This window comes from Morchella importuna (assembly GCF_003444635.1).
Source record: "Morchella importuna strain M04M26 chromosome Unknown Morimp01GS001, whole genome shotgun sequence".
In the NCBI taxonomy this organism is placed as follows: domain Eukaryota; kingdom Fungi; phylum Ascomycota; class Pezizomycetes; order Pezizales; family Morchellaceae; genus Morchella; species Morchella importuna.
Window position 1 is genome coordinate 532485 of NW_025763398.1, and position 12863 is coordinate 545347.

Below are 12863 nucleotides of genomic sequence, written 5' to 3' on the forward strand. Positions count from 1 at the left end.
AAAGAGCTAAGTGAAGCATAAAAGCGTCCTAATTGATAAAACAAACCTATCCATCCTCTAAAATGAGCGGCAATAGCAAAGCAAAACTGGAAGCGATGCAAATAAAGTAATCGATGAGCGGACTTAGGTAATCAAGTATAAGTTTGGGACCGCCATAAACCGAAATCAAAACCACCGCTTTTTAGTTTTCCCATAAAATGATTGTTAAGCACAGGGAATGCCCATCACAAAGTACCAAACGACACAGAAAATAAAAGGTAAGAAATTCCTGTATACTGACCACAATCGATCCCCAAATGATAATCTCAAGGAAAAATAAAGATAAAAAAATTTCTGCAGCAAAAGACACACACCCACAATGGCTCTAAACGACCAAATTAAAACGATTATAGAGCCGAGTAGCATGCGGAGGATGGTATATCGTAAATCGTTTGTCTGATGGTCGTTCCAAATTCCAACTAGTTCATCTGAAAGAAATGGTGAGTTAAAATATTAACAGCTAATGTATGCAGAATGTGATATCGCGTATGGTCGTAAAGGTCATCACGCCCGATCCCCCTCTGTCCCCCACATACATTCCCATCATACTTTCCTCGTCATCTCTCAATTCTTCTCAATTCAATTGGAAGATGTTCATATCTCATTCATTTTTTCGCTCTGGCAATTAACCAGTTCAGAACTGCATCTAAATTCGTTTCCTCTTTGGCTGATATAGCGTAGCAGCTGACTTCTCTGTTGGTGATATCCTTTAGGTTCATTGCCTCAATCAAGTCGTCCACGCCGATTTTATCGGGGAGGTCGGATTTATTGCCGAGGACTAGCAGAGGTATGCCATCGAGAATCGGCTTCTGGAGGAGATTGTGAAGCTCCTCTTGAGCTATTGGGAGGGACTCTGTATCGGCAGAATCAACGATGAAGCTTTCCCAAATTGTCAGCGCGAAATCTATGACTAAAGTAGACTATTAGAGGAATTACACTATAGCGTTAACACCCCGGCAATAGCGCTCCCACATTGAGCGAAAACGGGGTTGACCGCCGAGATCCCAGCTGTCACAAGTAGCAGGAATATTAGTTTTGTTTCGAAGGCTGGGTGCGCTAGACTAAGTTACGGACCATTTTAAAGTGACGTGACCTTTTTGTACCCTTTTCATATTGAAACCCACTGTGGGGATTGAACTGAGGCAATGTCAGCATTACCTCGCTCGGACCATTGAAGAAGGCGACATATAAGGTATACGCACTCGATGGTGAACTCCCCACCCTAACGAACAGATTGAAGAGTCAGCGGTTAATGCTCCGACACGACTTTACACCCCGAAGATATGGCATAGCCAGAGCGCAGAGAACTTCCACAAAGGCTGAGACTTACAGCTAGAACCCGCAGCAAGGAAGTCTTTCCGGCATTTTGTAGCCCGATCATCGTGATATCCATTTCTGTCAGCCTGTTTCAAACGCAGCCAGTCAGCCCTACGAGTTGCATTTGATCCCGAGTTTGGCACATGACGCCATATCTGAGTTTGCTGTTTTGTTTGTTTCCTCCCAAAACATTTGGTTGTGAAGAAAATCTAAAGTTTATGAACAACGAATCGAAGTGATAGGGTATTCATACCAGAAGAGGCTGAGCAGATACTCATAGATGCGACGGAAAAAGCCTGACATGATGGTTGTTGGTATGGGAGATCTGCCGACAGCGACGGACGACGAGAATGGGTTGGATAGACACTGGAAAACAGGTTCCGGCGGTCGGATGGCTGGCTGGTTAGAGAACTTCCTTGGGGTGAAAGTCAAAGAAAAGCGCTGCTGTTATTTCTGGCTGCTGGTTGTGGTGAAGGGGAGAGGGGAGAAGTTGTGTGGGTTGAGAGTTGTGGGTTGTCTGGGGGGTTGCTGTGCGGGAAAGAGGAGGGGAAGAAGGGGAATGGGAAGACCTTAGAGGAAGCCAAAGTCGAAGAATAAGGATATCAATAAGAAGGAGCGGTCGGTTTAAGTCTGTCTCGTAGGTATGTGATCCCGTGTCACTCGGCAGTATTCTTTTTCTCCTGGGTTTATTGATGTTGTTATTGATCTTCCGCTCGCCTGTTCTCTCTCATGCACATTTCACTGATTATTTTTCTTTCACCATCTTGTATCTTACTCGTCCTCCATCCAACTATTTTATCTTCCACTCTCTGCCCATTTATCCCCTCCCTTTCACTATCTATCTATTTCAATATATTTTCTCACCTTCCGGCTCTCGTCTATGCACACTTTATCTTGTGATATTGCCCACACTTTTTGTTCAGTCTTTCCCTCGGAGGCGGCTCTGCTGTGTACGCGCAACACAAGCCTGAACACAGGAAATAATAGTTGTGACAAAAGTACTCATATACTACGCTAGAGGACATATCGCTTTATCGCACCCCCATCTCTCACAGCAGACATAGGATTAGAACGATAGCGGCTTTCTTCTTCGTGCCGTGAGCTTGAGTTATCCTTACTGCAGCTCAGTCTGCATGTACTGTGCGGGAAGGAAGGAAGGGGGAAAGGCCAGGGAGCTGGGCGATTCTCTGCTATTCGTTCGCTTCTTGGGGTGCAGGCTCGGCTAAGTATGCACCATCGGTCATGAGTGGGAGGGTCACACATCTTCCTTTCACTCAGTCAGCGCGCGCATCCCCTCCACTGACTGTTGCTCCACACTCCACACTCCGCACACGGAGAGCAGAGTACCACCTAGGTACATACTCTCACTCACGTTGGTTGGTTGGATGCCTATTATTGTTGTTACTGCCAGCCTCCTGCCCCTTTCGTCCCTTTCCGCCGCCATTTCCGGTCACCTGCTCGCTTTGCCCCGGGTAACCTCGTAAACGGTACATTACACTTAGAGTAGCACAGCTGTACCTACTCTAGATTCAAACCACATATACTTACAAATATGCGTTCTCCACGTTCACAAAGCTTGGAGTGGTATGAGATAGGACAGGGAAGAATACAACTTTATGTAAGGTGAACACTTACATGTACATGTACCGGGGGTCAGCCATAAATACCGAGAATCTGATAAGATAAACACACCTATTTCACAGCAAGATTCTCTTATCAGATTCTTCGTATTTACTCTCAACCCCCGGTACATGTACTTTAGTTTATATTGCGTGGATTAGGGTTGATATTGTTATCATTCTTCATTTGCCGGGTAACAAACAACCTTGCCAAGATTACTAGTATCAAAAAAAAAATTGACTTTGCTCGTGGTATAGCCATAGCGAGCCTTCAACCAGCGGCTGTGAGAATCATCGAATTGAAAAACAACCTCCAATCATGGCCACAAAAAAAAGTTCAGTCGCTTTCAATACCCTTGAAAGAGAAAATCTTTTCAGAAATCCTCCCAAGGACAAATCGGCTTATCCAGCTCTACTCGCCGCTGTACAGCCTCATATTGACTCCTTCAATGCCATTACCGTAGATGGTGGCTTACTCGACCTTGCCCGGGAAGACATCGGCATCAAGTCTGTATTCGATGGAACGAACGAAAAAGGGAGCCTTGGGAATAAATTATCATGTATGGACTTCCTGCTTTATTTCAATTTTTATTTCAATTGCCGAAGGGTTGAGAGAAAAAGAGAAAGAAGAAAATAAAACCTCTCCACTTTAAGCTAATCGAGAGTCTTTTTGGATCGAAATGTCAGTGCGTGTTGACAAAATCTATATCGGAAAGCCTCGATTAAGTGATCATCGGGACAAGACCAGCTTACGGCGTGAAATATTCCCCTCGGAGGTGAGAATCAACATTTTTGATTGCCATTGTGGCCGAGTAGATGCATTTTGCTTAATAATGAAAACAGTGCAGAGAAAGACACATTACCTATCGTGGAAAGCTTACAGTGAAGCTTGGGTTAAGAATAAATGATGGTCCTTGGATTTCCCAAGACCGCGAACTCGGAAGCATTCCGGTCATGGTTCGAGTAAGTATAATGCAGGTCTTTCTCCGCGAATGCAGGCTGGCTTACCGACTCTAGTCAAATCGCTGCCACCTAGAAAATCTAGCGCCTTATGATCTCGTCGAACACAAAGAAGAATCTGAAGAGCTTGGTGGTTATTTCATTGTTAACGGTATTGAGAAACTAATTCGGCTTCTCATTGTTGCCCGTCGAAACCATCCTATGGCAATTGTGCGACCTTCTTTCGCTGGACGAGGAAAATCCTACACCCAATATGGTGTCCAAATTCGCTGTGTCCGACCAGATCAAACATCCCAGACAAACGTGCTACATTACCTTAATGACGGAAATGTTACTTTCCGTTTTTCTTGGAGAAAGAATGAATACTTAATTCCGGTTGTGATGATCTTGAAGGCACTCATCGAAACCAACGACAGAGAGATTTTTGACGGACTCCTGGCCGCTAAAGATAGAGAAAATACCTTTCTTACAGATCGTGTGGAGCTGCTTTTGAGAACCTATAAAGGATATCAACTATATACAAAGAAGGAAACATTACAACATCTGGGCGAGAAATTCCGTATCGTCATGGGCGTGGCATCGGATATGAGTGATGTAGATGTGGGGAAAGAGTTCCTCAGGAAGATTGTACTGGTACATCTACAAGACCCGAGGGACAAGTTCCGGATGATGCTGTTCATGATTCGGAAACTGTATGCTCTTGTTGAGGGTAGCTGCACTCAAGACAATCCAGATGCCGTCCAGCATCAGGAGGTTCTTCTTGGTGGATTCCTCTATGGTATGATCATCAAGGAAAGAGTGGAGGAATACCTTGAATCTATCGTAAAAGAGGTACGACGAGAAGTAAGGCGGACGACTGCGTTCGATTTTTCGAATAAAGAGCAGCGGACAAGAATATTTGCAAAGGTGAACGAAAACATTGGAAGCGCTCTAGAGTACTTTATGTCGACGGGGAATTTATCCTCTCCTAGCGGCTTGGACTTGCAACAAGTTTCTGGTTTCACAGTTGTTGCTGAAAAGATTAACTTTTATCGTTTCATCTCTCACTTTAGAATGGTGCATAGAGGCAGTTTCTTTGCCCAATTGAAAACGACAACTGTTCGAAAGTTGTTGCCCGAGAGTTGGGGTGAGTGCCATATCCCCAGAGTCGTAACTTGAGTATATCTAAGCCTTGAGTTACACAGGATTCTTGTGTCCTGTTCACACACCTGATGGAAGTCCTTGCGGTCTGTTGAACCATCTTGCTCATAAATGTCGAATCACAACCACCATCTCGGACACTTCTTCAATTAGGAAAACGCTTGCTTCACTTGGCGTTGTGTCGCCTGCAACTGCATCATTGCCATCGTCTGCAACCATGTGTATCCAACTCGACGGCTGCATCATTGGTTGGTGCTCGCCCAAATTAGCCCGTGTGGTTGCCGATACTCTCCGATATTGGAAGGTTGAAGGATCTCACGACATCCCTTTGGATCTGGAAATCGGATATATTCCAGAGTCAAGAGGTGGCCAATACCCTGGAATCTACATTTTCTCCCAGCAGGCACGAATGATTAGACCCGTCAAGTACCTCCCGCTAGACAAGGAAGACCAGATCGGTCCTTTCGAGCAGCCGTACATGTCGGTAGCCGTAACACCACCAGAAGTTGTCCCTGGAGAGTCAACCCACGTGGAGTTTGACCCTACCAACATTCTCTCCATTATTGCCAACATGACACCGTTCTCCGATTTCAACCAGTCCCCCCGAAATATGTACCAGTGTCAGATGGGTAAGCAAGCTATGGGAACCCCGGGAACAGCATTGCGGCACAGGAGTGACAACAAGATGTATCGGTTGCAAACTGGGCAAACACCTGTAGTCCGATCCCCTCTCTATAACGAGTACGGATTGGACAATTTCCCGAACGGGATGAATGCGATTGTTGCTGTCATCTCATACACTGGCTATGACATGGACGACGCTATGATAATGAATAAGTCGGCGCACGAGCGAGGATTCGGCCACGGAACGATCTATAAAACGGAGAAGCTTGGATGGGCGGAGGAGAAGCGCCGCGGGGGCCCAAGCTCAAATAATCTTTTTGGGTTTATCAACCAAGAGGAAATCGAGGAACAGATCGACAGCATCCATGAAATGGGAGAATCCACAGATGAAGAAAAGTTGTTAAAAAAGAAGGCCTACCAGAGCCTAGGGATTAAACAGGAGTGGCTAGAGACTGTTGATCTGGATGGGCTGCCAAAGATTGGACAACTGGTGAAGGCCGGAGACGCTGTTGCTGTGTATCACGAGGTTCCGAAGGAATCCGAGAGCAGGTCAAGGTTTCCGCAAAACAAGGTTTTCACCTACAAGGGCAGCGAAGACGCTTATATCGAGGAAGTCCGATTGCTAGGTATACACACCGCTCCTCTTTTTCTTTCTTTATTGGATCTGCTAACGATAAGCTACTAGGTGTTGAGGGCAATGATAATAAACCCATGCAGCAAATCTCAGTGAAATATCGCATCCCCCGTAGTCCCAATATTGGTGATAAGTTCTCCTCCCGTCACGGGCAGAAGGGAGTTTTATCGCAAAAATGGCCAACCGTAGACATGCCCTTCACGGAGTCAGGAATGCAACCGGACATTATCATCAACCCCCACGCTTTCCCGTCCCGTATGACAATCGGTATGTTTGTAGAGTCTCTTGCCGGTAAAGCTGGGGCTTTGCACGGTATGGCACAGGATAGCACCCCGTTCCGCTTTGACGAGCACCACACCGCCGCCGACTATTTTGGACATCAGCTCAAGATGGCGGGCTACAATTATCACGGGAATGAGCCAATGTACTCGGGTATAACTGGAGAGGAGCTGCATGCAGACATCTATATTGGGCTGGTTTACTATCAGAGGCTTAGGCACATGGTCAACGACAAGTACCAAGTCAGGACGACTGGTAAGATCTCGGACCTGACACATCAGCCCATCAAGGTAAATATAATCATGCCCTAAACATATGCAATCATGTTTGGAATTCTGACGTGATTTTCTTTTTTTGCGCTTTAGGGTCGTAAGAAGGGAGGTGGTATCCGTGTTGGAGAGATGGAGCGCGATTCCCTGCTCGCGCACGGCACCGCATTCCTTCTCCAGGACCGTCTGCTCAACTGCAGCGACTACACGCAGACGTGGGTCTGCAGAGAGTGTGGCAGCTTCCTGAGCACGACACCCTCGATCAAGAAGATTGGATTCGAGAGCCAGGTCCGCTGTAGAAGATGTGCCAAGCCCGCCGCTGGGTTCAAGGCGGAGGGCATGGTCTGGGAGGATGGCAACGGTGGCCAGTTTGTAGGAGGATCGAACACGACCGTCATCGCCGTGCCTTACGTTCTCAAGTAAGTATTTCTATTTGCATGATGTATCCACAAAAGCTGTACTAATTAGCGGACAGATATTTGGATGTGGAATTGGCGGCAATGGGTATCGCGATGAAATTCAACATCGCGCCCTAAAAGGTAAAAAAGAAAAAGGAGGGAAAAAAAGACCAAGGGTTGGTAATGAGTGTATGATCATAGACAGGGATGCATGGGTACTGTATATTTCTGCGGAGCGTGTATATAAGAACGTTATTGATAATTACCAAAAGTTTCTCTTTCTTGACATCCATGTATTTTGCTGTAGTTTGTTAGAATTGGGGGGGATACGAGTTGTTTGCTTAAGGTGAAGGCTTTGTGGAACCCAGTTGAGAGGCCATAGAAGCAATAAGTATAAAAATCTGCATGCACTCAATGCAAGCAGCAGACCATTAGAAAGTGCACAGATAGGAAGGACTCCCGAGCATGCGAGAGCAATCCCCACGGTTAGTGGCATACATGTGACCTCTTGTCGCCGTTTATGCATCGACGTTTATGGTGTCTTTCCCGGGGTGGCCGGGGGGGGGGGGAGGTGCCAGAATAACGACTGTTCCGGATGCTTTCTTTTTTGTGGGGGGAGGAAAGGCGTGGGGATAAATTTCTTGCCTGTACGATCATTTCTGGTGGATTCTAAATTAAAGTAGTGCCCTGGCTTGGCACAGGCTGGCTTGGCACAGGCGGCACTTCCCACGCACCCGCGCTTCATGCCATCGTGGAAACCCTGTAATAACGGCCCGAGTCACTTCACTCACAAACTCAGCACCAAGCACCCTCACTCACAGACGAACCCATCGCCCATCACCAACACCTCCACCACCACCAGCGCCATGTCCGCCCCCGCCACCCCAACAGCCCTCTCCCTCCTCACCCTCGCCCACCCCCCGCCACCGCCGCCAGCATCCACGCCACCAAGCTCCACCGCAAGCCCCTCTACCTACACCCCACCTCCACCACCACCTCCACCACCACCGACGCCCGCACCGCCCGCCAACTCGCCCGCGCCCCCTCACACCCCAGCACCCACCGCAAACCGCGCCCCCTCACCGCACGTGAGAAGCGCGCCCTGCGAATCCACCACATCCCCAAGTCCGCGTCCTACGCCACGTTTGCGCCGCTGCATGACTTGTGGGTGGGGTACATGCGCGAGGTGCTGGGCGCCCACTGCGCGGGCCTCGGGCAGGCGCAGATTGGCGCGAAGCTGGCGAGCGCGGACTATCATGGGGCGGTGCTGGAGGTTGTGAGGAGTCGGTGTGTGAGCCGGGTGGGCGTGAAGGGGGTTTGTGTGAAGGAGACGAGGGGGATGTTTTATTTGGTGGGTAGGGAGGGGGGGGTTAAAGGTTTGTATAGTTTTTTTTTGGTTTTGGGGGACAGGAGAAGGCTAATTAGGAGCAGAGGTACCGAAAGAGCATACGGTGTTCCGGTTTGAATTACCGCTGCTGGAGGAGAACGATGCGCCGGCGGAGACGGAGACGGAGACTACGGCGGCCCCGGGCCCGAGCACAGAAACTACGGCTATGGACGTGGACACTACGGCGGCGGCACCGGCACCGGCAAAGCCCAGGTGTATGGTATTCGAGCTGCACGGGCAGCAGTTCATGTACCGCTCTGCCGACCGGGTGGGCAAGAAGTTTAAGAATCACGCGTTGGTGGATCTATAGTCCTATGGTCCTCTCTTTCTTCTTTCTTCTTTCTGCTTTCTGCCTTTTTTTTTTTTTTTTTTGTTGTAATTTGTTCTCTTCCGGCGGTGTTGTGCTGGAATTGTGTATATTGATCATTGACGCTAAAGATACATGTGTACAATACATGTAGCCAGTTGGCTATTTCCATCGTAGTAATACTTATACTCAGACAGGTATATATAGAGAGAAAAAAAAGGAAAAAATTAGAAATAGAAGATGTAATATAATTCATCTAAAGAAAAGAAAGACAAACAGTAATAAATACTTGACCGCTACCAGTAGTAAGAAAAAACACAGCCCGGGCATCTATCATACAAACTCATAACCTAAAACTAAAGCAAAAGAAGAAAAGAACCCCACTACGTAGAAGGATCCCCATGCTTCTTCCTCTTAATCGATCCAATGTGATGCTCCTTCATCACATACGGCTCCTCCGAATGCTCCACCGGCAGTAACTTCGCCGATATCACCTCCGAGCTGCTCCCACTCCCACTCCCACTCCCACTCCCACTCCCACTCCCACTCCCGCTGCTCTCCCCCGCCGCCGCCGTCGTTTCCTCCCCCGACGACGACGACGCCCCATCCGTCTTCACCGGCGACTCCACAATCTCCCCCTTCAACACCGGCGTCGTCGTCGACACCGGCGACCCATCCTCCGTCTCCCCCGTATCCTTCTGCAGCCCCAACTCCCTCTCCACCAGCGGCTTCGTACTCGCCTTCCTCATCGTCGGAATACTCTCCCCCTCCTCTGGCTCCCTGACCAGCCGATCATGGCCCTCCACCACCTTCCAGACCACCTGCAGCCTGTCGAAGCCCTTGATGCCCTTGCGCAGCGTGCCCTTGATGCCGTCCATCTTCTCCCAGTCGATCGCAAACACGCCGCTCGTGTCGTCGCCCTCAAAGTACGCATTGAACCACACGTGCGCGATGCTCGTCACCACGCTCCAGCCGTAGGCGGCCTTGCTGCGTTTCTCGAAATCGATATTGACGTCGTTCGTCGCAAGGACCAGTGGGTCCTTGGGTCTATACACCACGGCGCTCCCCTCACCCTTGACCTCCCCGTCCTCATGCCCGCTCATCTCCTCCTTACGGAACGTGTGGTACGTCTTGATCTGCTTCCCCTCATCGACATATCCCTGGACAGCGACACGCAGGCCGTCGCGCAGCCCCCACACGTGGACTTCAAGGATCGCGACACGGCGCTCGATGTACGTCTTGTTGAGCGCGCGGGCCCAGCGCTCGACATAGTTGACCCAGCGCACCTGCGATGGGATGGACACGCCGTCGCCAAAGTTTGGGCGCATGCGCGTGCGCGTGAACTGGGCCATTGCGGCGGCGGCGGTCCAGCCCTCCTCGCTGATGAGGTAGGAGCACGACATTGTTCCGCTGCGGCCCTTTCCGGCTGTTTTTGCGCTCGGACTCAGCATTGCAATTCAAACCTCCGGTACAAGACACACACCACCACCACCCCCTCCGGATATTAGGGCAACAAAGAGCTCGGGGGGGGGGGGGGGGGGGGGGACAAACACACCTTTACAATGCACTACGACAACCCGATCCGGCCCGCCCCTGACATGCTCCCTCATGCTCGCGACCGTCGAGGGGATGAGCGCAAACGGCGGGGGATGGTGGTCCGGGAACGGCGCATGGTAGATGCGGCCATAGACATCCTCGTCCCTGTATCCCGTGCCCTCTGCGCGGAACTCCCAGATGGCCCAGTTGTCGCCGTGCTGGGCATCCAGGAACTTGAGCACGGCCGAGAGCGGGTTGCGGTATGCGTTTTTGGGGAAGGCCGTGGCGGGCATGGACATTGCGATGATGGTGGGGTTGGCGTGGTGCACGTAGCAGAGGTCCAGGTTGGACTCGGGGTGCTGCACACGCGGGCTGGCGATCAGGCTGCGGAGGAGGGAGGCCTAGGGGGGTGTTAGCTGTGGAGGTATCTCGGGGGGAGAGGGGAAGGGAGGTGGGGGGGTTAGGTACCATGAGTGGGTAGGAGCAGTAGAGGGTGAGTGAGGGGAGGATGATGTAGGTAGTGAGTGTCGTGAGAGCTGTTTTCGTTGTTTGTGATAATTCTTCAGGGTCCATGGGGAGGGAAGCTTGAAAGGTCTTGGGAGAGAGAACGAGGCTGCGAGTGGGCGAGTGAGTGCGTGAGTGCGTGAGTGTTATCAGCACTTCTGCGGCCGTTGTGCATTTCTTGATTCGGCGGGGACGTCATCGATGAACAGCCAGATGGCTCTTGACCGGGGTAGGTATCTAGCTGTAACAACAGTTCAGGGCCCGGAGTGAGTGAGTGAGTGAGTGAATTGATTACCCTCCTCTGCTCTATACAGCACACTGGGGAGAAGTGGGAACGTGAGCTGTCAAAATGCCTCTTCTAATCCGCAGCAAACAATTGCATCCCCGAAAGCAGGAATTGGCCATGGGAATCTGCTTCTATCACCTTGCATGCAGCCTTGTTTCCAGCACCCCTAACCCTGGTTGCACACACACACAAATGTGACAAGCAATCCTTCACACGCCGTCACTCGGCGCCACCTAGCTGCTAGTGCACCCGCATGAAGCAACGGACCCCCCGGCCTGTCAGCGGCCTTGGCCAACCCTGCTGCTGGCTTAAACCTGCCACCGGGGGGAATACATGTAGCTTCGACGCTCGATGCCCCCTAGCGGAACAGCCATGTATGTACATGTACTTGCTCTCGGAGCACTGTCTGTCTGTTCTTAAGCCAGGAGTCCTGTAGTTACATGTAGCTGTTCATGGTCATCAGTGCGTTCCATAGATACAAGTATGTGGCTGTAGCGTAAGCTCTGCCTATTCCCACCATCTGCCCTGCTCTTTATCATATTCTCCTTTTCCCAATAGCATCTAAGCTTGTCCCGTCCGGGGAATTGATGGAACTCCACCTCCCCTACATATATACCCATTGTCGATAGCTCTACTTCTATGAGGTTCAACAGTTCCTATTTCCAGCAAGGCATGGGACCTCCGGGGACTCTTCATACCCCCAGCAGATACTCCTTAACTAAGAGTCTACATCTGGCAGACGCCGACCAGCGAGTAGTATTTAAACCACTCCGCTTTACCACGACCGGACAATCGTACTCCTGTTGTGCACGAGCACCAGAATTACTCACTAAGAGTTATTAGTATTGTGCAGTTCTAACCCTCGGCATGTTGCCCATCTGGTATCGTAAGGGATAACTACGCTTTGGCGATACTCTCACCCGCCGGTGTTACTGGGATATGTACCACCAAGCTCCAGACGCTCGGTGTAGAGTCCGCTATAGACAGTTAATTGAGGTAACAAGAGTGCCATATTGCAAGTAATTGCTCCCAGCACTAAATAGTATACGAATATGCAGATACACGTCTTATCTATTGCCAGCCAGCCCCGAAGAGCTCCAATGACGGGAGAGGTTTTGTTATAGCGACACCCAGGCCTAAAAGGGCGTTAAAGTCTACACATCTGAAATGTAGAGCTACATATGCATGTGGAAGAGCCATGCCAGCCGGTATCAGTGTAGGATCAATTGAGTACATGAACCCGCCCTATAATCAATATGCGGCCGTTAATTATCCTTATATACCTCCATCAGCATTTCCAATGGCAGGCGCAATACCAGAATAAACGGTTACTAGGTGCATGGTTGGTATCATGTTAACTGCTCCGGCGGTGTTCTTATCCAGTTTAGAAAAAAACCAGACACACAGGCACCGCTCGAGTTCAGCGCAGACCAGGTACATCAAGCCCATAAAATCACCAACCTAGTCCCGTAAAACAAACTATATATCGATAACGCCCGCCTCAAGCGGCACAATTTATATCATCGGACCGGTCGACGATGATTGTAAGCTGAGTAGAGGTTTT

General features: G+C 49.8%; 4 protein-coding genes across 4 annotated transcripts; 2 read left to right on the forward strand and 2 right to left on the reverse strand.

Moving 5' to 3' along the window:
• Positions 1–644: 644 nt before the first annotated feature.
• Positions 645–1659, reverse strand: LAJ45_00109 (uncharacterized protein; the record flags this gene model as incomplete). Its single annotated transcript, XM_046109711.1, has 6 exons — positions 645–918; positions 976–1047; positions 1114–1176; positions 1242–1261; positions 1370–1442; positions 1610–1659. The coding sequence occupies 6 exons, from the start codon at positions 1657–1659 to the stop codon at positions 645–647; spliced, it is 552 nt and encodes a 183-aa protein (XP_045976404.1).
• Positions 1660–3294: 1635 nt separating this feature from the next.
• LAJ45_00110 (uncharacterized protein) lies at positions 3295–7417 on the forward strand (the record flags this gene model as incomplete). Its single annotated transcript, XM_046109712.1, has 8 exons — positions 3295–3535; positions 3663–3751; positions 3819–3938; positions 3993–5061; positions 5120–6325; positions 6385–6902; positions 6978–7300; positions 7357–7417. The coding sequence occupies 8 exons, from the start codon at positions 3295–3297 to the stop codon at positions 7415–7417; spliced, it is 3627 nt and encodes a 1208-aa protein (XP_045976405.1).
• A 605-nt stretch (positions 7418–8022) lies between these two features.
• On the forward strand, positions 8023–8976 carry LAJ45_00111 (uncharacterized protein; the record flags this gene model as incomplete). Its single annotated transcript, XM_046109713.1, has 3 exons — positions 8023–8041; positions 8101–8655; positions 8711–8976. 3 exons carry the CDS (start codon positions 8023–8025, stop codon positions 8974–8976), a joined length of 840 nt encoding a protein of 279 aa, XP_045976406.1.
• A 380-nt stretch (positions 8977–9356) lies between these two features.
• Positions 9357–11082, reverse strand: LAJ45_00112 (uncharacterized protein; the record flags this gene model as incomplete). Its single annotated transcript, XM_046109714.1, has 3 exons — positions 9357–10399; positions 10529–10910; positions 10978–11082. 3 exons carry the CDS (start codon positions 11080–11082, stop codon positions 9357–9359), a joined length of 1530 nt encoding a protein of 509 aa, XP_045976407.1.
• Positions 11083–12863: the final 1781 nt, after the last annotated feature.